Consider the following 21,659-nt stretch of genomic DNA (forward strand, 5'->3'; position numbering starts at 1 on the left):
ATTTTTGTTTTTAATTCTGTTTATTCTGTGAATCACATTTATTGATTTGCATTTGTTGAACCAACCTTGCATCCCAGGAATGAAGCCTACTTGATTCTGGTGAATTAACTTTTTGATGTATTGCTGGATTCAGTTTGCTAGTATTTTGCTGAGGATTTTTGTGTCTATATTTATCAGGGATATTGGCCTGAAATCTTTTTTTTTTCATTGTGTTTTTGCCAGATTTTGGTATCAGGGTGATGCTGGCTATGTAGAATCAGTTAGGGAGGAATCAGTCTCTCCTCCTCAATTTTTTGGAATTGCTTCTGTAGGATTGGTACTAGCTCTTCTTTGTACATCTGGTAGAATTTGGCTGTGAATCCATCTGCTCCAGGGCTTTTTTTGGTTGGTAAGATTTTTATTACCAGTTCAATTTTGGGACTAGATGTTGGTCTGCTCAAGGTTTCAATTTCTTCCTGATTCAATCTGGGGAGGTTATGTGTTTCCAGGAATATATCAGTTTCCTCTAGATTTTCTAGATTGTGTGCATACACACATAATAGTCTCTGAGGATTTTTTTTTATTTTATTTCTATGGGATTGGTTGTAGTGTCATCTATGTCATTTCTGATTGTGCTTATTTGGATTTTCTGTTTCTTTGTTAATTTAGCTAGCTGTCTATCAATCTTGTTTATCTGTTCAAATAACTAACTTTTGGTTTGTTGATTCTTTGTATGTATGTTTGGGTCTAAATTTTGTTCAGTTCTGCTCTGATTTTAGTCAATTCTTTTCTTCTGCTAGTTTTGGGGTTAGTTTATACTTGTTTTTCTAGTTCCTCTAGATGTGATATTAGATTGTTAGTTTGAGATCTTGCTAACTTGTTGAGGTAAGTGTTTATGTCATAAACTTTTCTCTTCACAGTGCTTGTGCTGCATCCCAGAGGTTTGGGTAAGTTGTGTCTCTGTTTTCATTTATTTCAAAGACTTTTTTTTACTTCTGCCTTAGTTTTGTTATTTACCTAAAAGTCATTCAGGAGCAAGTTTTCTAATTTCCATGTAATGTGTGGTTTTGGGAGATCTTGGTATTGATTTCTATTTTAATTCCACCGTGGTCTGAGAGTACTGTTGGTATGATTACTAATTTTTTTTAATTTATTGAGACTTGCTTTATGGCCAATCATGTAGTTTATCTTGGAATGTGTTCTGTGTGCAAATGAGAATAATGCATATTCTGTTTTGATTGGTGGAGTATTCTGTAGACGCCTATTAGGTCTACTTGGTCAACTATCAAATTCAAGTCCAGAATTTATTTGTTAGTTTTCTGCCTTGATGATCTGTCTAACACTGTCAGTGGCATGTTAAAGTCCTCCAGTACTATTGTGGGATGGTGTAAGTCTTTCTGTAGGTCTAGAAGTAGTTGTTTTATGAATCTGGGTGCCCCAGTGTTGGGTGCATATGTGTTTAGGATAGCTAAGTCTTCTAGTTGACTTGAACTCTTTATCATTATGTAATACCCTACTTTGCCATCCACTTTTTTTTAACTGTTGTTGGTTTAAAGTCTGTTTTATCTAATATGGGAATAACAACCTCTGCTATTCTTATATTATTTTTGTTTTCTGCTTGCATGATAGATCTTTCTCCACCTCTTTACTTTGATTCTGTGGGTGTCATTATATGTCAGATGGGCCTCTTGAAGAGAGCAGATGGAATTATCATGTTTCTTTGTCCAATTTGCAACTCTGTGCCTTTTAAGTGGAGAGTTTTAGACTATTTGCATTCAGGGTTAATATTGATATATGAGATTTTGATCCTACTGCGAAGTCGTTAGCTGGTTGCTTTGTAGTTCCTATTGTGTGGTTGCTTTTTAGGGTCTATGGGCTATGTACATAACTGTGTTTTTGTGGTAGAAGATATTGTTCTTTAATTTCCATGTGTAGGCTTCTGATGTAGTTTGGCTGTGTCCTTACCCAAATCTCATCTTGAATTCCCACATGTTGTGGGAGGGACCCAGTGGGAGGCGACTGAGTCATGGAGGCAGGTCTTTCCTATGCTGTTCTCATGATGGTGAGTCTCACGAGGTCTGATGATTTTAAAAATGGGAGATTCCCTGCACAAACCGTCTTTGCCTGCTGCCATCCACATAAGATGTGACTTGCTCCTCCTTGCCTTCCACCGTGATTATGAGGCCTCCCCAGCCATGTGGAACTGTAAGTCCAATAAACTTCTTTCTTTTGTAAATTGCCCAGTCTCAGGTATGTCCTTATCAGCCACGTGAAAACAGATTAATACACCTTCCTTAAGGATCTCTTGTAAGGCTGGTCTAGATGCAACAAATTCCTTAGCAGTTGCTTATATGGAAAAGATTTTATTTCTTCTTTGCCTTTGAAGTTTAATTTGGTGAGATATGAAATTCTTGGTTGAAATATCTTTTACTTAAGAGTGCTGAAAGTAGGCCCCCAATCCCTTTTGGCTCATAAGGTTTCTGCTGAACGGTCTGCTGTTAGCCTGATGGGGTTCCCTCTGTATATGATCTAGTGCAAAGTTACTTTTCTGAAAATGTACTTTAATAATACAAACTGCAAAGCCACTATTGTTTTTGCTTTCTTCTTTTCCAAGCACTAGTCAGAAAAATGGAGAAAGGAAGGAAAAGAAGGATGCAAGGCTTATGAGCTATAGTGGTGGTTGTCAGCTAGAACTGTTGTCCACCAGCAGGTGGCCTGAGGGCTTATTAAGACACTTAGTAAGTCTTCTGGGGAGATGTAAAGTAAATGCACAGGAAAATAGATTGTGGAGAGTTGAACTGGAAAAAATAGCTTAGTTATTTGAAAGCAAAATTCTATGGTCTTTAGGTACAAAAGCTACTCTTCTAATAAACCACTTAAGGATGGGAAGAAGACATGGTGAAGGCAGGGCAGACCTCTTCTGTGCTAGGCTTCATGGTGCTTATTCCCACAGCTCTCCAAGATGACTCATATTTTTTCTTCCCCTCCTCTTCTTCCTCTTTTTCTTCCTTGTCCCCTCCCTGTTTTCCCCTTTCTTTTTCTTTTCTTTTAACCATGGAGAAACTGCAGTGCAGAGAGTGTAGATAACCTTCATAGTCCCACACAACTCATGGCTGGCTACTGGCACCAACACCTCTACTTCTTATTCACCATGGAAGCCAGCATGTTGGCTAGTGTCCTGTTTGGCAGCAGAGGCTCGAGTCTCCAACGTTAGTTAACTCCACTTGAGAAACACCTTCTTACATGCCAGTTTGAGACAAAAAAAGAGATAAATAGGGCAGTTCCCCACCACATCCATTTGTGACCATGGCATGAACACAGACTCAAATGAAAGATGTGTATTTTCATCAGAGGGTAAGGAATCATCGACGTGTTTTCACTTTGCTTCAGAGAACTAGTGCTGTATATCAATATTAATGTTCTTTTAGCACATTTTTATACAGATTATTCTTAAAGCAGTCATCTGAGCACTTATATTCCAAACACAATTCCGAATCTTGCCTACTCCCAAGGTCCCCTAAAAACAAAAGTAGTTATCCCTTACTAAAGCTCTTGAGAAGACATTCATATTTAAACTTTGATTCAATGAATATACATTATAAAATAATGAACCTGCTAAAGGATCCTTTTACTCAAGCCTTTTGCTCAGCCATTCAACATATACTTTATGGAGCAAGTACCCTGTATGCAAAACTGAATTTCAGACAGTCAACCGAACTGTAGTGAGGTCAAAGGAAAGAAATACAGAAGTGCATGATTTTTTAGGGGAAAAGCTTTGGAAAATCCTGGTCATGAGAAGTGAGTTTTAAAAAGTCATTTTCCTATAATTTAACTCAAAAACATAGATCTGTATTTGCATTGTGGTTAAGAGCACAAGTATTGGAGCTCATTCATTCATTTATTTAATAAACATTTATAGATAATCTACTACTTAGTAAGTACTGTGTTAGGCATTGGGGTACATTGCTTACCCAAACCAGGTATCGAACCTGTCTTCACTGAATCTTACATTCTAGTGGGGCAGATAGATTAATCGAATGACCGTATTGAAAGACATCAACCTGCACCTGTGGCAGTGCTATAATGAAGATTGCATAGGAGGCTCTTAAGAGCCTATTTATTCCAAAGATATTTAATATAATTGAGGAATTGAGATGAAATTGCTGGAGGAAGTGATATCTGATCTAAGATATAAGGGATGAGCAGCAGGTGATGAGGCCTGGGGAGGGAAGAAAGAGCCTAGCACGGAGAGCAGCATGCATGGCCTGTCAAGGTGAACAGTAGAATCCCAGGCCTGGAATACTGCCTGTGGGGAGAGAGTGAGTGGCTCTGAGGAAAGCAAGTCTCAAATTGAACCGAGACAGGGAGAGTCTGGCCTTTGTTCTGAATACAGTGGTGAGGCATCCACAAGTTTAAAGCAGGGAGAGTAAATGATCAGGGAGTGGACAGAACAGATACACATAGATCAGCTGGAAACCCACCTAAGTGTCCTAGGATGGAGGTAATGATGCTCAGACTTGTGCAGTGGTATAGAAAAGATGAAGAGGATACATTCAAGATGTATTTCAGAGGTGAGCATCAACAGGACTTGGATAATGGGGGTGTGAGACAGGAAGTATTAAGGATGGCTTGGACAACTGAATAGATAGGGGTGCTTTTCACTAAGATAAGGAAGCTTGAAAAGGATTAGGTTTGGGATTTGGAGATAGCAGGAGAAGGGATGAGAATATTGAGTTACGTATTAATGTGTACCATTTTGAGAGGCCTTTGAGAAAGCCAAGAGGAAATGTCAAGTAGCAAGGATATGGGTCAGAACCTCTGAAGTGAGGTTTGAGCGGGAGATTAACATTTGCAGATAGTGTGCACAGAGGTGGCAGTTGAACTCCTGCATCTGGATGTGATTGCTTAGCAAAAGGGTGTTCCAGAAAGGCCTAGACCTAAGACCTGAGAGACTAACACTCAAAGGCTTGGCCAAAGGAGGAAGGGTTTGACTGGAAAGGCAGGAGGAGAGGCAAAGGCCACTGTTTCCCAAGTACGGAGAGAAAAAGCTAGAGGAAAAAGAGGTCTCAGTACTGGACGATGCTGAGGGCTCACGTAGGACGGAAAACCCATTGTGTTGGATTGAATAACATTGAGGTCTTTGGGGACACTGGTGAAAGCTGTGGCAGAGTCATGGGTCAGATTGAGTGATTGAGGGTGGGGTAGGTGGGAGGTATGGAAGTGGCTGAGAAGTTCAGGGAAGAGAGGGTGAGGACTGGAGGCAGGTGTGGATTTACGTGCTTGGTGTGTGTGTATGTGTCTGTGTGTGTGCACGTATGTGTGTGTGTATGTTTTGTAAGTGAGGGCACTTAGTGTTCCAGTGTCAATGGGAAGGCTCCTGGTGAGAAGGAGGGGTTGAACTTACCCAAGACAGAAGGGTCATTGAGGTCATAAGGTTTCTGAGACAACTCAAGAGATGGGATTAACCTTGGGTGGGAGGAGGAACGGCTTCTGTAAACTTTGAATTAGTGAGATATCTCATTTTGGTGGCTTCTATTTTCTCTGTAAAGCATGAGGCCACATCCTCTGTGGGGAGGGCTTGGGGAGGTATGGCAGTTGGGGAAACCTGTATGGGAATATTGAAGGAAGCGGAAGTTCGAAATGGTTCACAGATGGCCGGGTGGTAGTTCATGCCCATAATCCCACTACTTTGGGAGGCCAAGGCAGGAGGATCACTTGAAGCCAAGAGTTCAAGTCCAGCCTGGGCAACGTAGCGAGACCCCCATCCATACCAAAAAAAAAAATTAGCCAGGCATGGTGGCACACACCTATAGTCCCAGCTCCTCAGGAGGTTGAGATGGGAAGATCACTTGAGCCTGGGAGGTTCAGGCTGTAGTAAGCCACAGTTGTGCCATTGAACTCCCGCCTAGGCAACAGGGTGAGACCCCGTCTAAAAAAAATAAAAGAAGAATGAAACAGTCCACTGGGCGCATAGAAAAGCAGGTAAACCAAAGCAAGGGTATAGTGTGGCTGCGAGTGCTGGACCTCTCTGTGCTTGGTGAGCAGGAACCATTTGTGGACACGTTCTGCCTTCATGACAGCCTATGCACACACAGGAAGAGCAGGTAGTGAGGCTCTTCCCGACTGCCATTTTTGCCAAATGATCGCAAAGAAAAGACAGAGAAATAAGGGGATGTGGAGCATTTGCAAGACAAAAAAAAAAAAAAAAAGTCAATTTCAGCCTAAGCTGAAGAAAAGGACAATGAAGAAAGAAGATTAATAGGTTGGAGAAATTAGGGGGGCCAGTCCATTGAAGACCCCAATGGGTGCTCACCTGTTGGAAGCGAGTTGGTGAAGACGAGATGGCAGATGTGGTGGGCATGGCCTGAGAGTCACTCTGCGGCATGCTCACCTGGGCAGTAAGGTAGATCCAGAAGCGGCTGGCTCCACAGCTGCAGGCCCAATGGCAGGGATCTCCTGGTTCCACCACTGATAGACTGCATGTACTGGGCAGTCCGCCCCCATCTCCAGACCTTAGTGTCCTTGCTGAGATTTGGGGCCAGCTATGCCATCTTTTCAGGTTGGGAGGATTGAATAATGTGATAGACGTGAAACAGCACAACCCCTGACTCCTGATTGGGAATCTGTCAAAAGTGTCAGCCACTGCTATTTCTTTGTTGTGACACATTTTCTAAACAGATCACAAGTTTTGCTGTTGTTCTTGTTTTACTTTTTTAAATTCTAGGAATCAAGGCAAAAAACAACTCAAATTTTATAGAAATTATGTGATTTGTAAATATGTTATTATGTTGACTTAATCTCCTCCCCTGTGACCCTACAACTGAGAGTGGAGAGCAGAAGGCCAGCCATGGGAATGGCAGGATAAGGGTCGAGTGGAGCCAAGAATAGGATGGTTTAGGGGCTTGCCACCTTCAGGTGTCTCTCTTTTTCAGACTAGGACTAATGTAGGTTCTTTTCATAAACCTTGAAATGAAGGTTTCAAGCACTGAGCGACTTAAGCCACTCAAAGGACTCCTTGTCTCAAAAGAGATGTGAGTAAAAAGTTTACTCATTTAGGTTTATGTACTTGTCTATCACCCACACTCAACAGAGATGGGACTGAATTATATTTATCTTTGTATATACAGACCCACGGCAGGTACTCAGTAATTGTTTGCAGTATGGAGTAGACTGTAATTAGTAAAGTTTTTGGTTCTGTAATGGATTGGTGCAGGATATCTCTATCCCAATGCTATAGACATTTTGGGTCAGATAATTCTTAATTATTGGAACAGGATATATAGCAGCATCGCTGGCTTCTACCCGCTAGATGCCAGAGGCAACCCTCCCACCCCAAGATGTGACAACCAAAAGTGCTTCTGGATATTGCTGAATATCTCCAGGATGAAGGGGACAAAATTGCTTCTGGTTGAAAGACCACTGGTTTAGAGGAAATCTTTAATGTGATCTCTTGTGTTGAATTTTTTAAAGTTTATTTATTTATTTGCACAGGAAAAAAAATGAACTACAATTCAAAATACCTTGCAGGGTATATTTCTGAGAAGTAAGATTCCAAGTATTTTTAATTTCTTTCTATATTCTTCTGGCCTTTTGAAATTTCTCATGTTTCCTACTGTACATGCATTACTCTTATAAGTTGAAAGGGAGAGAATGAAAAAAGTTTAATATTTGAAAATGAGTTTTTGAAAATACATAATTTTTCCTGCTATCCTGACATTCTCGATAATCATATTACTTAAGCTAATGAACATTGTGTTATTTTTATTATTGTAAGTTTTGTTTCATCATCTAATTTTTCAGATACTTTTATTTATTTTAGTATTTCAATCAGCAGTATCATAATCAACTATTAATACTAGTTCTAGATATTGGTACAAACTCATTGGTTAGCCAGGCACTGGAATTTAGTTTCAAAGACACTTGACCCTTTTCTAGAAAGGCGGAAGCTTACCCAGCATGAAGGGACTTTGAGATAACCACGCTTGTCAAGTGTCACTGTGAGAGGCTTAGGGCCCAGGAAACAGGATGGAAGAGGGTATACGTGTATGTGTGTGCATAAATTCACTGGCATACTTAATTTTTAAAATATCAGTCAACTAAGAGAATCTGCAAAACTCCAAATAAGAGAAATATCCAAAAGAAAGGCTCTAGGGCACTCTTTCCTTACCCTTTCATTTGCATTGGTTTAAATTGGGGGAAACTCAAAAAGTGAAGGCTTTTTTCTTTAGCACAGACATTCAGAAAGGGATTGGGGTGAATAGTCCTTAGAGAATATGTGGGAAGATGAAGAGCCGACTCTAGCATTAAAATGTGGGTGGAGCAGCGTATTTTCTTTTTAAAAGCAGAGAAAATTTTCTTATTTTTCCTTCAGTGTTTTAATCACAGGCAATCTTAGATAGCAACTGTATTAGTCAGCTCAGGCTGCCAAGACAGAATACCACAGTCTGGGTGGCTTTAACAACAGAAATTTACTTTTCACAGTTGTGGAGGCTAGAAGTTCAAGATCAAGTTTGGGGAGGGTAGGTTTGATTCTGGGGCCTCTTCTCTTGGCTTGTAGACTACTACCATCTGTCTGTGTGCTCCTGTGACCTCTTCTTTGTATGTGTATGCATGGGGCTGGGGGAGAGAGGGTTGGGGAAGAGGGAGGAAGGGAGGTTGGGGGAGAGAGAAAGAAAGAGAGAGAGTAGGTGCTCTCTGGTGTCTTTTCTTATAGGGCACTAATCCCATCATGAGGGATCCACCCTTATGACCCCATATAACCCCTAATTTCCTTCCCAAATCCTCATCTCCAAAAACCATAGGGGGTTAAGATTTCACCATATGAATTTTGGGGGAACACAGACATTCAATCCACAATACCTAATTAATGATAACATGCAAAAATGGGTGACAAAATTGCTAATTATTTATGAGGCAAAGACAGTCAAAAGTTTTCTCTTGAATAATATTTGTAGTTCAGTGGAATGTAGGCATTTTTGTTGTTGTTGTTTTTGATTTCTCTTAGATGCCTCCTCACATTGCTGCACTATACTTCTTAACAGAAGTGCCGCTCTCCCCCATCAATGTTGCTGTCTTTTACTAGGATCACCAAGTCAGGTTAACAGTCAAAAAATGATCCAGAGGCCAGGTGCAGTGGCTCACGCCTGTAATCCCAGCACTTTGGGAGGCCGAGGCAGGCGGATCATGAGGTCAGGAGATCGAGACCATCCTGGCTAACACAGTGAAACCCCGTCTCTACTAAAAATACAAAAAAGTTAACCGGTCGCGGTGGCGGGCGCCTATAGTCCCAACTACTCCGGAGGCTGAGGCAGGAGAATGGCGTGAACCCGAGAGGCAGAGCTTGCAGTGAGCCGAGATTGCATCACTGCACTCCAGCTTGGGCGACAGAGCAAGACTCTTGTCTCAAAAAAAAAAAAAAAAAAAAAGATCCAGAAATGGATTTCTAGTGTCCTCTAGAATTTTTTTCTGGTATCTCTGTTAAAAATATGTCTAAGTAAGTTATTTTATCTGCATCAATATTGATTAAATCTCATTGTGACATAAATATTCAATCAGTATCCCTGCCCTTCTCTCTCTGTCATTGAACTAGAACGTTACACAGATATTTCCCACTCCTTCTTTATCCACTTATCTTAACCTGTTCCAAAGTACGTATTCTCCTGTCTGTGGGTGCAAGAGTTATTTCACCCCCTTATCCTCTCTCCAAATTATCCTATCAACTTCTTTCTTCCCAGTGCCAATTACTCATCAGGAGCCTACTCCTCCTTTTATTTCCCTGTTCAGAGCAACCAGCACTTTAATACATTAGCCAAACATCTAAATATTCCCTAATATTTATTATTAAGCCTCTCCTATATGATTTCAAATGTCATTATGCAGAAGAACAGAGTAAAATTTTCTAAACCACAAGCCTTTAAGCCTGTGTTAACAGAGGCTACAGTTGGTTGCAGTAATGTTGGCTATAGTTACACATTTGTGTTCTACCAGTTATCTGTTTGCATACTGCAAGCAGAATACTTCACCTGTTAGTAGATGTGAAGCTAATTTAACCTGAGATTTACAGAAATCAAGTTTCTAGTCTTGCATTATACTTCCAAGGGAAGTGCCCTGCACAAATTTCCATGTAGAGCATGGTGGCCTTTTTTAATGAATTTCTCCACTGCAAGAATGAGATGCTTCTTGGGAGAAGATTCTGGAAGATACTGGAGTAGGAATCACTAGGAATCCTCCCTTCGTAGACAATAACTGCACTGGCAGAATCTGTTAGATGCAATTGTTTTGGAACTCCAGAGTCTTGGAGTCTATCAAAGCCTTGCAACTTCCAGAGAAAGGCTTGCGTGGACAATAAATAGTGGTTAACATGGTAAACTGCAGTTACTTTCAGTCATTCCACCTCTTATCTTAGCACAGTAGTAGTTACCCATTTCACACTCCCACCCCTGTGGCAGGCAGGTATGCATGCGTTCCTGGAGCAGCTTACACACTGCTTGTGGGAGCAAGGGTGGGCAAAAAGGGTCTTGTCTTCCAAAGGTCAGGGATCTGTGCTCTGACTGCTGATTGCTGCTTCCGATCACAGAAGTGCAAAGAGGTGGTGAGCATTGTTGTCACATCTCCCCGCATTGTTGCAAGCCCCACCAACTGAAGTGACTCAGGGAATATAAAAAGCCAGTGCACTTTTATTTTTTACCCCCTTCCCCTCATTTTTCTCTTTTCTTCTTTTGGGACCAGACATTAAAGACTAAAACATCCAAAAGCAACCATGTGTATGGAGAAGTTAGAAAATGACTATGTATGACCCGGGAAAGGTGCAGGCCCAGGAAAGACCTAAGGAGACCTTATGTTTATACCTCAGGCTAATCCTTGGCACAGAGACAGCCTACAACAATCAAACAACAACAATTTTAAATATAAAAAATTAGCAAACTCTGGGGAAAGAATCTGATTTCCAGAGTCACCACATTATTAGATTTAAATGCTCAGTTTTCAATAAGTAATCACAAAACTTACAAGAAACAGGAAAGTTTGGCTCATTCAAATGAATAAAAATAAGTCAATAAGAAAATGTGCCTGAAAAAGAGCCTGATGAGATTTCCACCAAAGACTTTAAAGCAACTGTCTTCAAGATGTTCAAAGTAGGGGAAGATGTAGAGAAACTCAAGAGAACAATGTATTAACAAAATGGAAATATCAATAGAGAAATAGAAAACCTAAAAAGAAACCAAAAAGAAATTTTGAAGCTGAAAAGCACAATAGCTGAAGTGAAAATTTTACTAGAGGGCTTCAAAGGGAGATTTGAGCAGGAAAAAAAACAGAATCAGCAAACTTGAAGATAGGATAGTAGAAATTATTGAGTCTGAGATTCAGCTTATGCATTGTGAGAATTTCAGAGGATGAAAGAGAGAAAGGGGTATAGAGAATGTTTAAAGAAATAATTGCTGAGAATTTCCAAAATTAGTAGAAGACATGAATATAAACATCCAAGAAGCTCAATGAACTCTAAGAGAAACTCAGAGATCCAAACCAAAACACTAATCATACTTTCAAAAGACAGAGAATGTTGAAAGCAGCAAGAAAGAGGCATCACATACAAGGGATCCTTAAGCTTATCCTCAAATTTCTCGTCAGAAACCTTGGTGGCCAGAGATAATGGGCCAATATTCAGTACTAAAAAACACAAAGATACTGTCAACCAAGAATTTTTCATCCAGAAGTACCATCCTTTAAAAGCAAGGGAGGTTTTAGTTATTTCTTGCCTTCTGCTAGCTTTTGAATGTGTTTGCTCTTGCTTTTCTAGTTCTTTTAATTGTGATGTTAGGGTGTCAATTTTGGATCTTTCCTGCTTTCTCTTGTGGGCATTTAGTGCTATAAATTTCCCTCTACACACTGCTTTGCATGCTCATGGGTAGGAAGAATCAATATCGTGAAAATGGCCATACTGCTCAAGGTAATTTACAGATTCAATGCCATCCCCATCAAGCTACCAATGACTTTCTTCACAGAATTGGAAAAAACTACTTTAAAGTTCATATAGAACCAAAAAAGAGCCCGCATCGCCAAGTCAATCCTAAGCCAAAAGAACAAAGCTGGAGGCATCACACTACCTGACTTCAAACTATACTACAAGGCTACAGTAACCAAAACAGCATGGTACTGGTACCAAAACAGAGATATAGATCAATGGAACAGAACAGAGCCCTCAGAAATAATGCCGCATATCTACAACTATCTGATCTTTGACAAACCTGAGAAAAACAAGCAATGGGGAAAGGATTCCCTATTTAATAAATGGTGCTGGGGAAACTGGCTAGCCATATGTAGAAAGCTGAAACTGGATCCCTTTCTTACACCTTATACAAAATTCAATTCAAGATGGATTAAAGACTTACATGTTAGACCTAAAACCATAAAAACCCTAGAAGAAAACCTAGGCATTACCATTCAGGACATAGGCATGGGCAAGGACTTCATGTCTAAAACAGCAAAAGCAATGGCAACAAAAGCCAAAATTGACAAATGGGATCTAATTAAACTAAAGAGCTTCTGCACAGCAAAAGAAACTACCATCAGAGTGAACAGGCAACCCACAAAATGGGAGAAAATTTCCACAACCTACTCATCTGACAAAGGTCTAATATCCAGAATCTACAATGAATTCAAACAAATTTACAAGAAAAAAACAAACAACCCCATCAAAAAGTGGGCGAAGGACATGAACAGACACTTCTCAAAAGAAGACATTTATGCAGCCAAAAAACACATGAAAAAATGCTCATCATCACTGGCCATCAGAGAAAAGCAAATCAAAACCACAATGAGATACCATCTCACACCAGTTAGAATGGCAATCATTAAAAAGTCAGGAAACAACAGGTGCTGGAGAGGATGTGGAGAAATAGGAACACTTTTACACTGTTGGTGGGACTGTAAACTAGTTCAACCCTTGTGGAAGTCAGTGTGGCGATTCCTCAGGGATCTAGGACTAGAAATACCATTTGACCCAGCCATCCCATTACTGGGTATATACCTGAAGGACTATAAATCATGCTGCTATAAAGACACATGCACACGTATGTTTATTGTGGCACTATTTACAATAGCAAAGACTTGGAACCAACCCAAATGTCCAACAATGATAGACTGGATTAAGAAAATGTGGCACGTATACACCATGGAATACTATGCAGCCATAAAAAATGATGAGTTCATGTCGTTTGTAGGGACAGGGATGAAATTGCAAATCATCATTCTCAGTAAACTATCACAAGAACAAAAAACCAAACACCGCATATTCTCACTCATAGGTGGGAATTGAACAATGAGAACACATGGACACAGGAAGGGGAACATCACACTCTGGGGACTGCTGTGGGGTTGGGGGAGGGGGGAGGGATAGCATTGGAAGATATACCTAATGCTAGATGACGAGTTAGTGGGTGCAGTGCACCAGCATGGCACATGTATACATATGTAACTAACCTGCACATTGTGCACGTGTACCCTAAAACTTAAAGTATAATAATAATTTTAAAAAAAGCGAGGGAGAAATTAAGACATTCCCTTATAAACAAAACTGAGGGAGTTCATAACCACCAGACATGCCCTGCCAGAAATGCTCAAAGAAGTCCTGCGCATTGAAATGAAAAGACACTAGAGAGTGATTCAAAGCCATGTGAAGAAATAAAGATCTCAATAAAGGTAAATACCTTAAACAACTATAATAGGTAGTCTTAGTATAACAATGGTTTGTAATTCCGTATTTTTTCATAACTTAACAGACTATGCATTTAAAATAATTAGTTTATGGTTTGGGGCATACAGTGTATAAAGATATAATTTTGGAACATCAACAACCAAAAAGGGTGGGAGCAGAGTTTTTGTGTGTCATCGGACTTAAGCTGATATAAATTTAAAGTGCTGTAACTTTAGTAATCCTATAGCAACCACAAAGAAAACAGCTATAGAATATACACAAAAGAAAGTGGAAAAGGATTTTTTGTAACATTTCATTACAAAAACTCAACTAAACATTGAGAGTAATATAGGAAGTAGGAAAACAAAACTAATGTAATTGTAATTACAAGTAATGTAATCGTAATTACATGTAATATAATTGTAATGCAATTGTAAGGCACATGAAAAACTAATAGCAAGATGATATAAGTCTCTATCGCTAATTATTTTAGATGTAAACAGATTAAACTCTCCAATCAAAAGACAGAGGTTGGCAGAATAGGTTTAAAAGAAAAACGAGATCCAACTATATGCTGTCTTCAAAAGACTCACTTTAGATCCAAAGACACAAGAGATTAAAAATAAAAAGATGGAAAAGGCATTTCATGCAAATAGTTACCAAAAGAGAGCAGAGGTAGCTATGCTAATACCAGAAGAAAATAGATCATAAAATGTTACAATAGGCAAAGACATTATATATTAATAAAATATTTAATACCACAAAAGGATATAACAATTATAAACATTTGTGCACCTAATAACAGACCATCAAAATATATAAAACAAAAACTGAAAGAATGGAAGGGAGAAGTAGACAGTTATATGGTAATAATGGATGCAAAAATCACACATACATAAGGAAATAGAGGACTTAACACAATGAAGCAGCTATCTAACAGATACATACAGGACACTACCCAACAGCGGCATACAGTCTTCTTAAGTGCACAAGAAACATTCTCCAGGACAAAACATAGGTTAGGCCACAAATTAAGTCAAAATGAGGCATATACATACAACGGAATATTATTCAGCCTAACAAAGGAAGGCAATTTGCACATATGCTACAAAACAGATGAAATGTGAGATGAAATAAGCCAGTAACAAAAAGACAAATACTTTATGATTCCACTCATATGAGGTACTTATAATAGTCAAAATCATAGAGACAGAAAGTAGAGTGGGGCTTGCCAGGGCTGGGAGGAGGGGAGAATGGAGAATTGTTTACTGGGTCAGAGTTTGAGTTTAACATGTTGAAGAGTTCTAGAGATGGATGGCAGTGATGGTTGCGTAACATTATGGATGTATTTAATACCACTGAACTATACACTTAAAATGGTTAAGACGGTAAATATTGTGTGTATTTTACCACAATAAAAAAAAACAGGATAAAAAACAAGTCAACAGTACAGTACAAAGGACCCCATGTGCTGATTACCAGCCCCCACAATCACAACCCGTGGTCAGTTCTGCCCCCCCGACCTGTATTATTTTGATGCAGATTGTGTGTGTGTGTGTGTGTGTGTGTAACATATTTCATGAAAACGCAGATTCCATTCAGTGATATAAAATAGCACATCATAAGCTTTTTTGCACGTAACTTGTTGTTAGTTCTTTTTTTTTTTTTAATTTAAGGCCAAGTGCGGTGGCTCATGCCTGTAATCCCAGCACTTTGGGAGGCCGAGGTAGGCAGATCACGAGATCAGGAGATCAAGACCATCCTGGCCAATGCAGTGAAACCCCATCTCTACCAAAAATACAAAAAATTAGCCAGGCGTGGTGGCGGGTGCCTATAGTCCCACCTACTGGGGAAGCTGAGGCAGGAGAATTGCTTGAACCTGGGAGGCAGAGATTACAATGAGCTGAGATTGCACCACTGCACTCTAGCTTGGGCAACAGAGCAAGACTCCGTCTCAAAAAAAAAAAAAAAAAAGGAAAGAAAGAAAAAATGGTGGAAGGGGCGGAGAAATTCCTTTTAATGGGTACAAACCACACAATGCAGGTGACCATTACTCTAAAAGCCCAGGCTTCATCACTATGCAATATATCTGTGTAACAAAACTGTACTTGTGCCTGCTAAATCTATGAAATTAAAAAAAAAAACATGAATCTGATTTGCCTTTAGTCACCAGATGACTGCAGATAGGCACACAGAGGTGTGAGACAGCACTTTCCATTTGCCCTTCATCTCTTGTTCCTCTGCCATTCCCCATGAAGCCGTGCTGGGGCTGACCTGCTGGAGGATGAGACCTGTGAAGCTGAGTCAGCTGCCCTGGTCATCCCAGCCAAGGCCATGTCCTCTCTGCTCAGCCAACAACTGTCCAACGAACATGTGAATGAGCCCTGCTGAAATCAGAACTGACCAGCCCACTTGAGCCTAAATTCCTGACAAACAGATCTGTGAACTAAGTAAATACTTAAAAAAATGAGATGCTGATGGTCCCTGAATTTCTCAAGAGGCAAAGAATGGTCCCACCTAGCAACTTATAAATGTTCAGAAGTTAGATGGCCACAAAGAAGTAGCACCTCATATACATTCTCTTGCTATCTACAATAAGGTGAAGGAAGGCATTTATCTTCTCTGCAACCAGAAAACCTATAACCCAAATGCCCAGGAACACAAGAACACTGTTCACCATTCTGCTATGCTTATTAGCAGAAGATATATCAGCTCACAAAATCCCCTTTGAAACAGAAACTAAAATAATGCTCAATGATCATTCTACTCCCACGGGGGAGGAGGGAGAGGAGCATAAATCAGGACAAGAGCTGGGTTTAGAACTTGGATCACATGTGGCTTTTCTCAATGATCACAAACCCCAGCTTCCTATAATTAATAATTGGATGTATTAAGTGTTTTATGGAGCAGTCCAGCCAGAGAGCAACTATAAAATGGAAACATGGACCAGCTTGGTAAAGGGAAAGATGAAATTGTAGGATTAATTTGTTCGTTCATTGAGTATTTCATAACAATAAACGTATTGTATTTATAAAGGGAAAAAACTCTGGGTGTAATTTGGCTGCTTGGTTGTTTATATCCTACAGTACAGTTTCAGTATGTTTCATGTTAGTGTGCCTGTTTTAAAATGTTTTACTTAATTATCGTAAGACGTTTTTAATGCAATGAAACTTCAAGCCAGAAAAATCTTAGAAAATTAACGAAATAGGGAGTAGAGAGAAATGGAGATAGCATTAAACTAAATACAAAGAAAAAATTGAAACAAATTTTTTTATTTGACAAAAATTAGCCAGGTGTGGTGGCGGGCGCCGGTAATCCCAGCTACTCAGGAAGCTGAGGCGAGAGAATCGCTTGAACCTGGGAGGTGGAGGCAGTGAGCTGAGATCGTGCCACTGTACATCACCAGCCTGGGCGACAGAGTGAGACTCCTTCTCCAAAAAAAAAAAAAAAAAAAAGAGTCTCTTCATTAAAGTAAACCTAATACTTCACTTGTTTAGTAAAGCAATGCAAATTAATACCTGATGATAAAGTCAGAAGATGTATATATGTTTGTGTTCCTGCTTTCTTTCATTTCACAGTCTAATTCTCCCAGACTAGGATTTTTGCTAGCTATTTGTTCTATCACCCAGAATTTTGAGAAGGCTTAAAAGCATATTATTGATTTGTGCACTTGGTGCAAAATTCAAAAGGTATAAAGGGGTATCTCTCCCTGAACCTGATCCTCAGCCTTCAGTTTCCTCCCTTGGAATAATCACTGTATACTTCTCTTGTGTGTCTTTCTAAAAACATGTTCTGTTTATTTAAATATATGTGTGTATGTGTATTTACACAAGTGATGGCATACCACATACATTGTTAAACAGTTTCCTTGTGTCCTTTAGCAATAAAATCTGACCAGCAGTTCTTAACACATGGAGCTGCACACTATAAGTGACCAGTCCCTGCCCATGGCCACCTGGATGGTTTTCATGTTGCTGTGTAAAGGAGGCTTCAAAGTGTCTTCTGTACTCATCACTCATGCTTGTGAGAATCTACAGGATAGATTCTGTGTGTGAATCTATCCTATTCTAATCCTTTTCGGCATTTCCTCAGCTACCCTTACTCGTTCATTTTTCCAAATGAACTTTAATATCAGTTTTTCTGGTACAACTTTTTTCCATTCCAGTTGGTTAATTTTTGGATTGCAATAAATTTATGATTTAACTTTTAATTTTACCCTTTATGAACTTGACCATAGTAAGCTGTTCCCATACTCAAATATTTCCTGTCCTGTAATTGCATTTTAAGTTTTCCTTTATGTAGAACTTGCGCCCTTCTTACGAAGTTTATTCCTAAGCAGTTCATCATTTTTGTTGCTGCAATAAATGGAAGTATTTCTTCCTTGATGTCCTCCACCTAAGATTGTCTGTATGGAAAGATTGTATATTTCTGTGTGTTACATTTAATCCTGCCACTGTAATCTCTTCTTATTTGTAATTTTTTCATGTAATTATTTTGGGTTTCTAGGTAAATAAACATGTCACCTACAAATAATTGTCATTTTACCTATTGAAAGTTCTTTATTCTAATTTTCCCCTGAAACTGAAATATCTTAATTACTTTATAATAGTGTATTTAAGCATACTCCCGGGCAGACAGGGTCAGGGTCCTCTGCAATTGCAGGTGACTAGGTCTCCTGTGTGGCCAGCAAGAACCCTCTAATGCCTTCACTTAATTCTACTTTTGCTTTAATTTTAGTTTTGTTGGCTGTTCTTTTATTTGCTGATAGAAATTACAGTAATTCAATCCTCATATTTGTTTAGTATTAAAGAACAGTGGGTGAGAAGTAGTCATGGTTTCGGTGATTTAAACTTTCACTTTTTAGGTTTCTTTACAAATTCTGTTTAACATTCAGAGAAAGCAAAATAAGTCACAGCAGTTTAAAATTATCCAGTTTAAAAGGTATGGAGTATTATTTTAATATTGAGTCTATTTTACTGTGGTCTTATTATCTGAAAACTGGTAATCTTGTGGGGAACCAAATTAATTCTTTTCTTTCTTCTATAACTTAATTCAGTGGTGACTCCAGTATCACAATGCTCTTAAGTCTCATTAGTATAAATACTAGCTGTGAACTCCCATTCACAATTGCTACAAAGAGAATAAAATACCTGGGAATACAAGTTGTGAAGGACCTCTTCAAGGAGAACTACAAACCACTGCTCAAGGAAATCAGAGGGGACACAAACAAATGGAAAAACATTCCATGCTTATGGATAGGAAGAATCAATATCGTGAAAATGGCCATACTGCCAAAGTAATTTATGGATTCAACGCTATTCCCATTAAGCTACCATTGACTTTCTTCACAGAATTAGATAAAACTACTTTAAATTTCATATGGAACCAGAAAAGAGCCCATATATCCAAGACGATCCTAAGCAGAAAGAACTAAGCTGGAGGCATCACGCTACCTGACTTCAAACTATACTGCAAGGCTACAGTAACTGAAAAAGCATGGTACTGTTACCAAAAGAGATGTAAGGTCTGATGGAACAGAGCAGAGACTTCAGAAATAACACCACACATCTACAACCATTTGATCTTCAACAAACCTGACAAAACAACAATGGGAAAGGATCCCCTATTTAATAAATGGTGCTGGGAAACTGGCTAACCGTATGCAAAAAACAGAAACTGGACCCCTTCCTTACACCTTATACAAAAATTAACTCAAGATGGATTAATTAAGACTTAAATGTAAAACCCCAAACCATAAAAACCCTAGAAGAAAACCTGGGCAATACCATTCACGACATATACATGAGCAAAGACTTCATGACTAAAACATCAACAGCAATTGCAACAAAGCCAAAATTGACAAATGGGATCTAGTCAAACAAAAGAGCTTCTGCACAATGCAAGAAATTATCATCAGAGTGAACAGGCAACCTACAGAATGGGGGAAAATTTTTGCAAACTACCCATCTAACAAAGGTCTAATATCCAGAATTTATAAGGAACTTAAACAAATTTATGAGAAAAAAGCAAACAACCCCATCAAAAAGTGGGCAAAGGATATTAACAGACACTTCTCTAAAGAAGACATTTCTGCGGACAACAAATATATGAAAAAAGCTTATCATCACTGGTCATTAGAGAAATGCAAATAAAAACCACAGTGAGATACCATCTCACGCCAGTTAGAATGGTGATCATTAAAAAGTCAGGAAACAACAGATGCTGAAGAGGCTGTGGAGAAATAGGAATGTTTTTACACTGTTGGTGGGAGGGTGAATTAGTTCAACCGTTGTGGAAGACAGTGTGGCAATTCCTCAAGGATCAAGAACCAGAAATACCATTTGACCCAGCAATCCCATTACTGGGTTTACACCCAAAGAATTATAAATCATTCTACGATAAAGACACATGCACACATATGTTTATTGCAGCACTATTTACAGTAGCAAAGACTTAGAACCAACCCAAATGTCCATCAATGATAGACTGGATAAAGAAAATGTGGCACATATGGACCATGGAATACTATGCACCCATAAAAATGAGTGAGTTCATGTCCTTTGCAGGGACCATGGATGAAGCTGGAAGCCATTATTCTTAGCAAACTAACATGGGAACAGAAAACCAAACACTGCATGTTCTCACTCATAAGTGGGAGTTGAACAATGAGAACACATGGACACAGGGAGGGGAACATCATGCGGTAGCACCTGTTGTGGGGGTGGGGTCAAGGGAGGGAGAGCATTAGGACAAATACCTAATGCATGTGGGGCTTAAAACCTAGATAATGAATTGATAGGTGCAGCAAACCACCATGGCACATGTATACCTATGTAAAAACCTGCACGTTCTGCACATGTATCCCAGAACTTAAAGTAAAAAACAAACAAACAAACAAAACACCAGCTGTTTTACTGGTGAGTGGACGTGCAAGTTAATTAAGATTCCTGGTTGCAAGAATATTAATAATCTAGGTTTTATTGTTGTTAAATTTAACATAACATGAGGAAAATTAAGGCAATAAATTATAGATTTGATCTTAGCTTAGAAACCAATTCGTTATGTGACCTTTGGTAAGCCATTTAACCTCTCTACTTAGATATTTTCAACTTATGAATGTGACTGTTATTAAACATTCAATATTAAAGTAAATGTTAATTAATATTCAATATTCAACCCCTTATGTTTGTAATCATACTCTCAGTCACTATTATAAGTCCTCAGTAAACAGCCCATGGTGTTGATAGTGTTACTCAGTGTGGTTATTCTGATCCTCACGTGACATTTTAGATGTTGAAATTGGATAGGTGTTCATGACTTCTTCCTTAGCTCTTCGGCAGATTGAGGGAGTGGCTAGGATTAAAACCCACAGTCGTATGTTTTTAATCAGCTGCTGTCTTTAGCTCACCGTAAGTTCATCAGACTGTCTCCCACAGCTTATTGTCTACCACTTTCTCAGGAAGTTGGTAAAGATTAACTCTTACTTCTTGCTAAAGTCATTGCAAATTGGAAATGTTGAATAATACAAATACAAGTTGACCTCCTGGAGATAAGACACTGGCATTGTAAAACACAGCGATGATATTGTAAAATATTTTAACTAAGGAAAATAACCCCACTTGAAATAATGGTCAAAGGGGCACCCACCTAAATTTTTTTTAAATTCTATATACCAAGCCTTTTCCTTTCTTCTAATCTAGGACACCAGAATTTGTCTTTTGTTCTAACCATACTTTGTTATGATGTCCTATTTTTATATTTCTAAGGCTAAAATAATGTTCATTGTAGAAAGAATCAATGGGAGGAAAAGACACATGAGAGAAGTCAGTCGTATCATGATGAATCTGCCAATTTACTGAGTTTTTGTTCATCTGCAGCTGACGTAGTTTAAGTGATAATGTATGACCAACATTTTTTACCCTAACAGCCATCAGATAGATAGAAGCAAAATATTCACTAAAATTTTAGAACAGGGGTCCCCAACCTACAA

The 21,659-nt window shown here is 39.0% G+C and overlaps 1 protein-coding gene across 7 annotated transcripts in view; it reads left to right on the top strand.

Annotated features, from left to right (window-relative positions):
- The window catches only part of L3MBTL4 (L3MBTL histone methyl-lysine binding protein 4), a 476,247-nt gene that overhangs the window by 383,570 nt on the left and 71,018 nt on the right, over positions 1-21,659 (top strand). For 2 of the 7 annotated variants that reach the window (XM_034943563.3, XM_063597295.1), the window contains one exon: positions 900-926. The exons of the other annotated variants lie outside the window; for them this stretch is intronic. In XM_034943563.3, the coding sequence (XP_034799454.1) occupies positions 900-926 (27 nt within the window). The remainder of the gene's footprint in view (positions 1-899; positions 927-21,659) is intronic. 7 annotated transcript variants of the gene reach the window in all.

Source organism: Pan paniscus, chromosome 17 (genome assembly GCF_029289425.2).
Source record: "Pan paniscus chromosome 17, NHGRI_mPanPan1-v2.0_pri, whole genome shotgun sequence".
Classification (NCBI taxonomy): domain Eukaryota; kingdom Metazoa; phylum Chordata; class Mammalia; order Primates; family Hominidae; genus Pan; species Pan paniscus.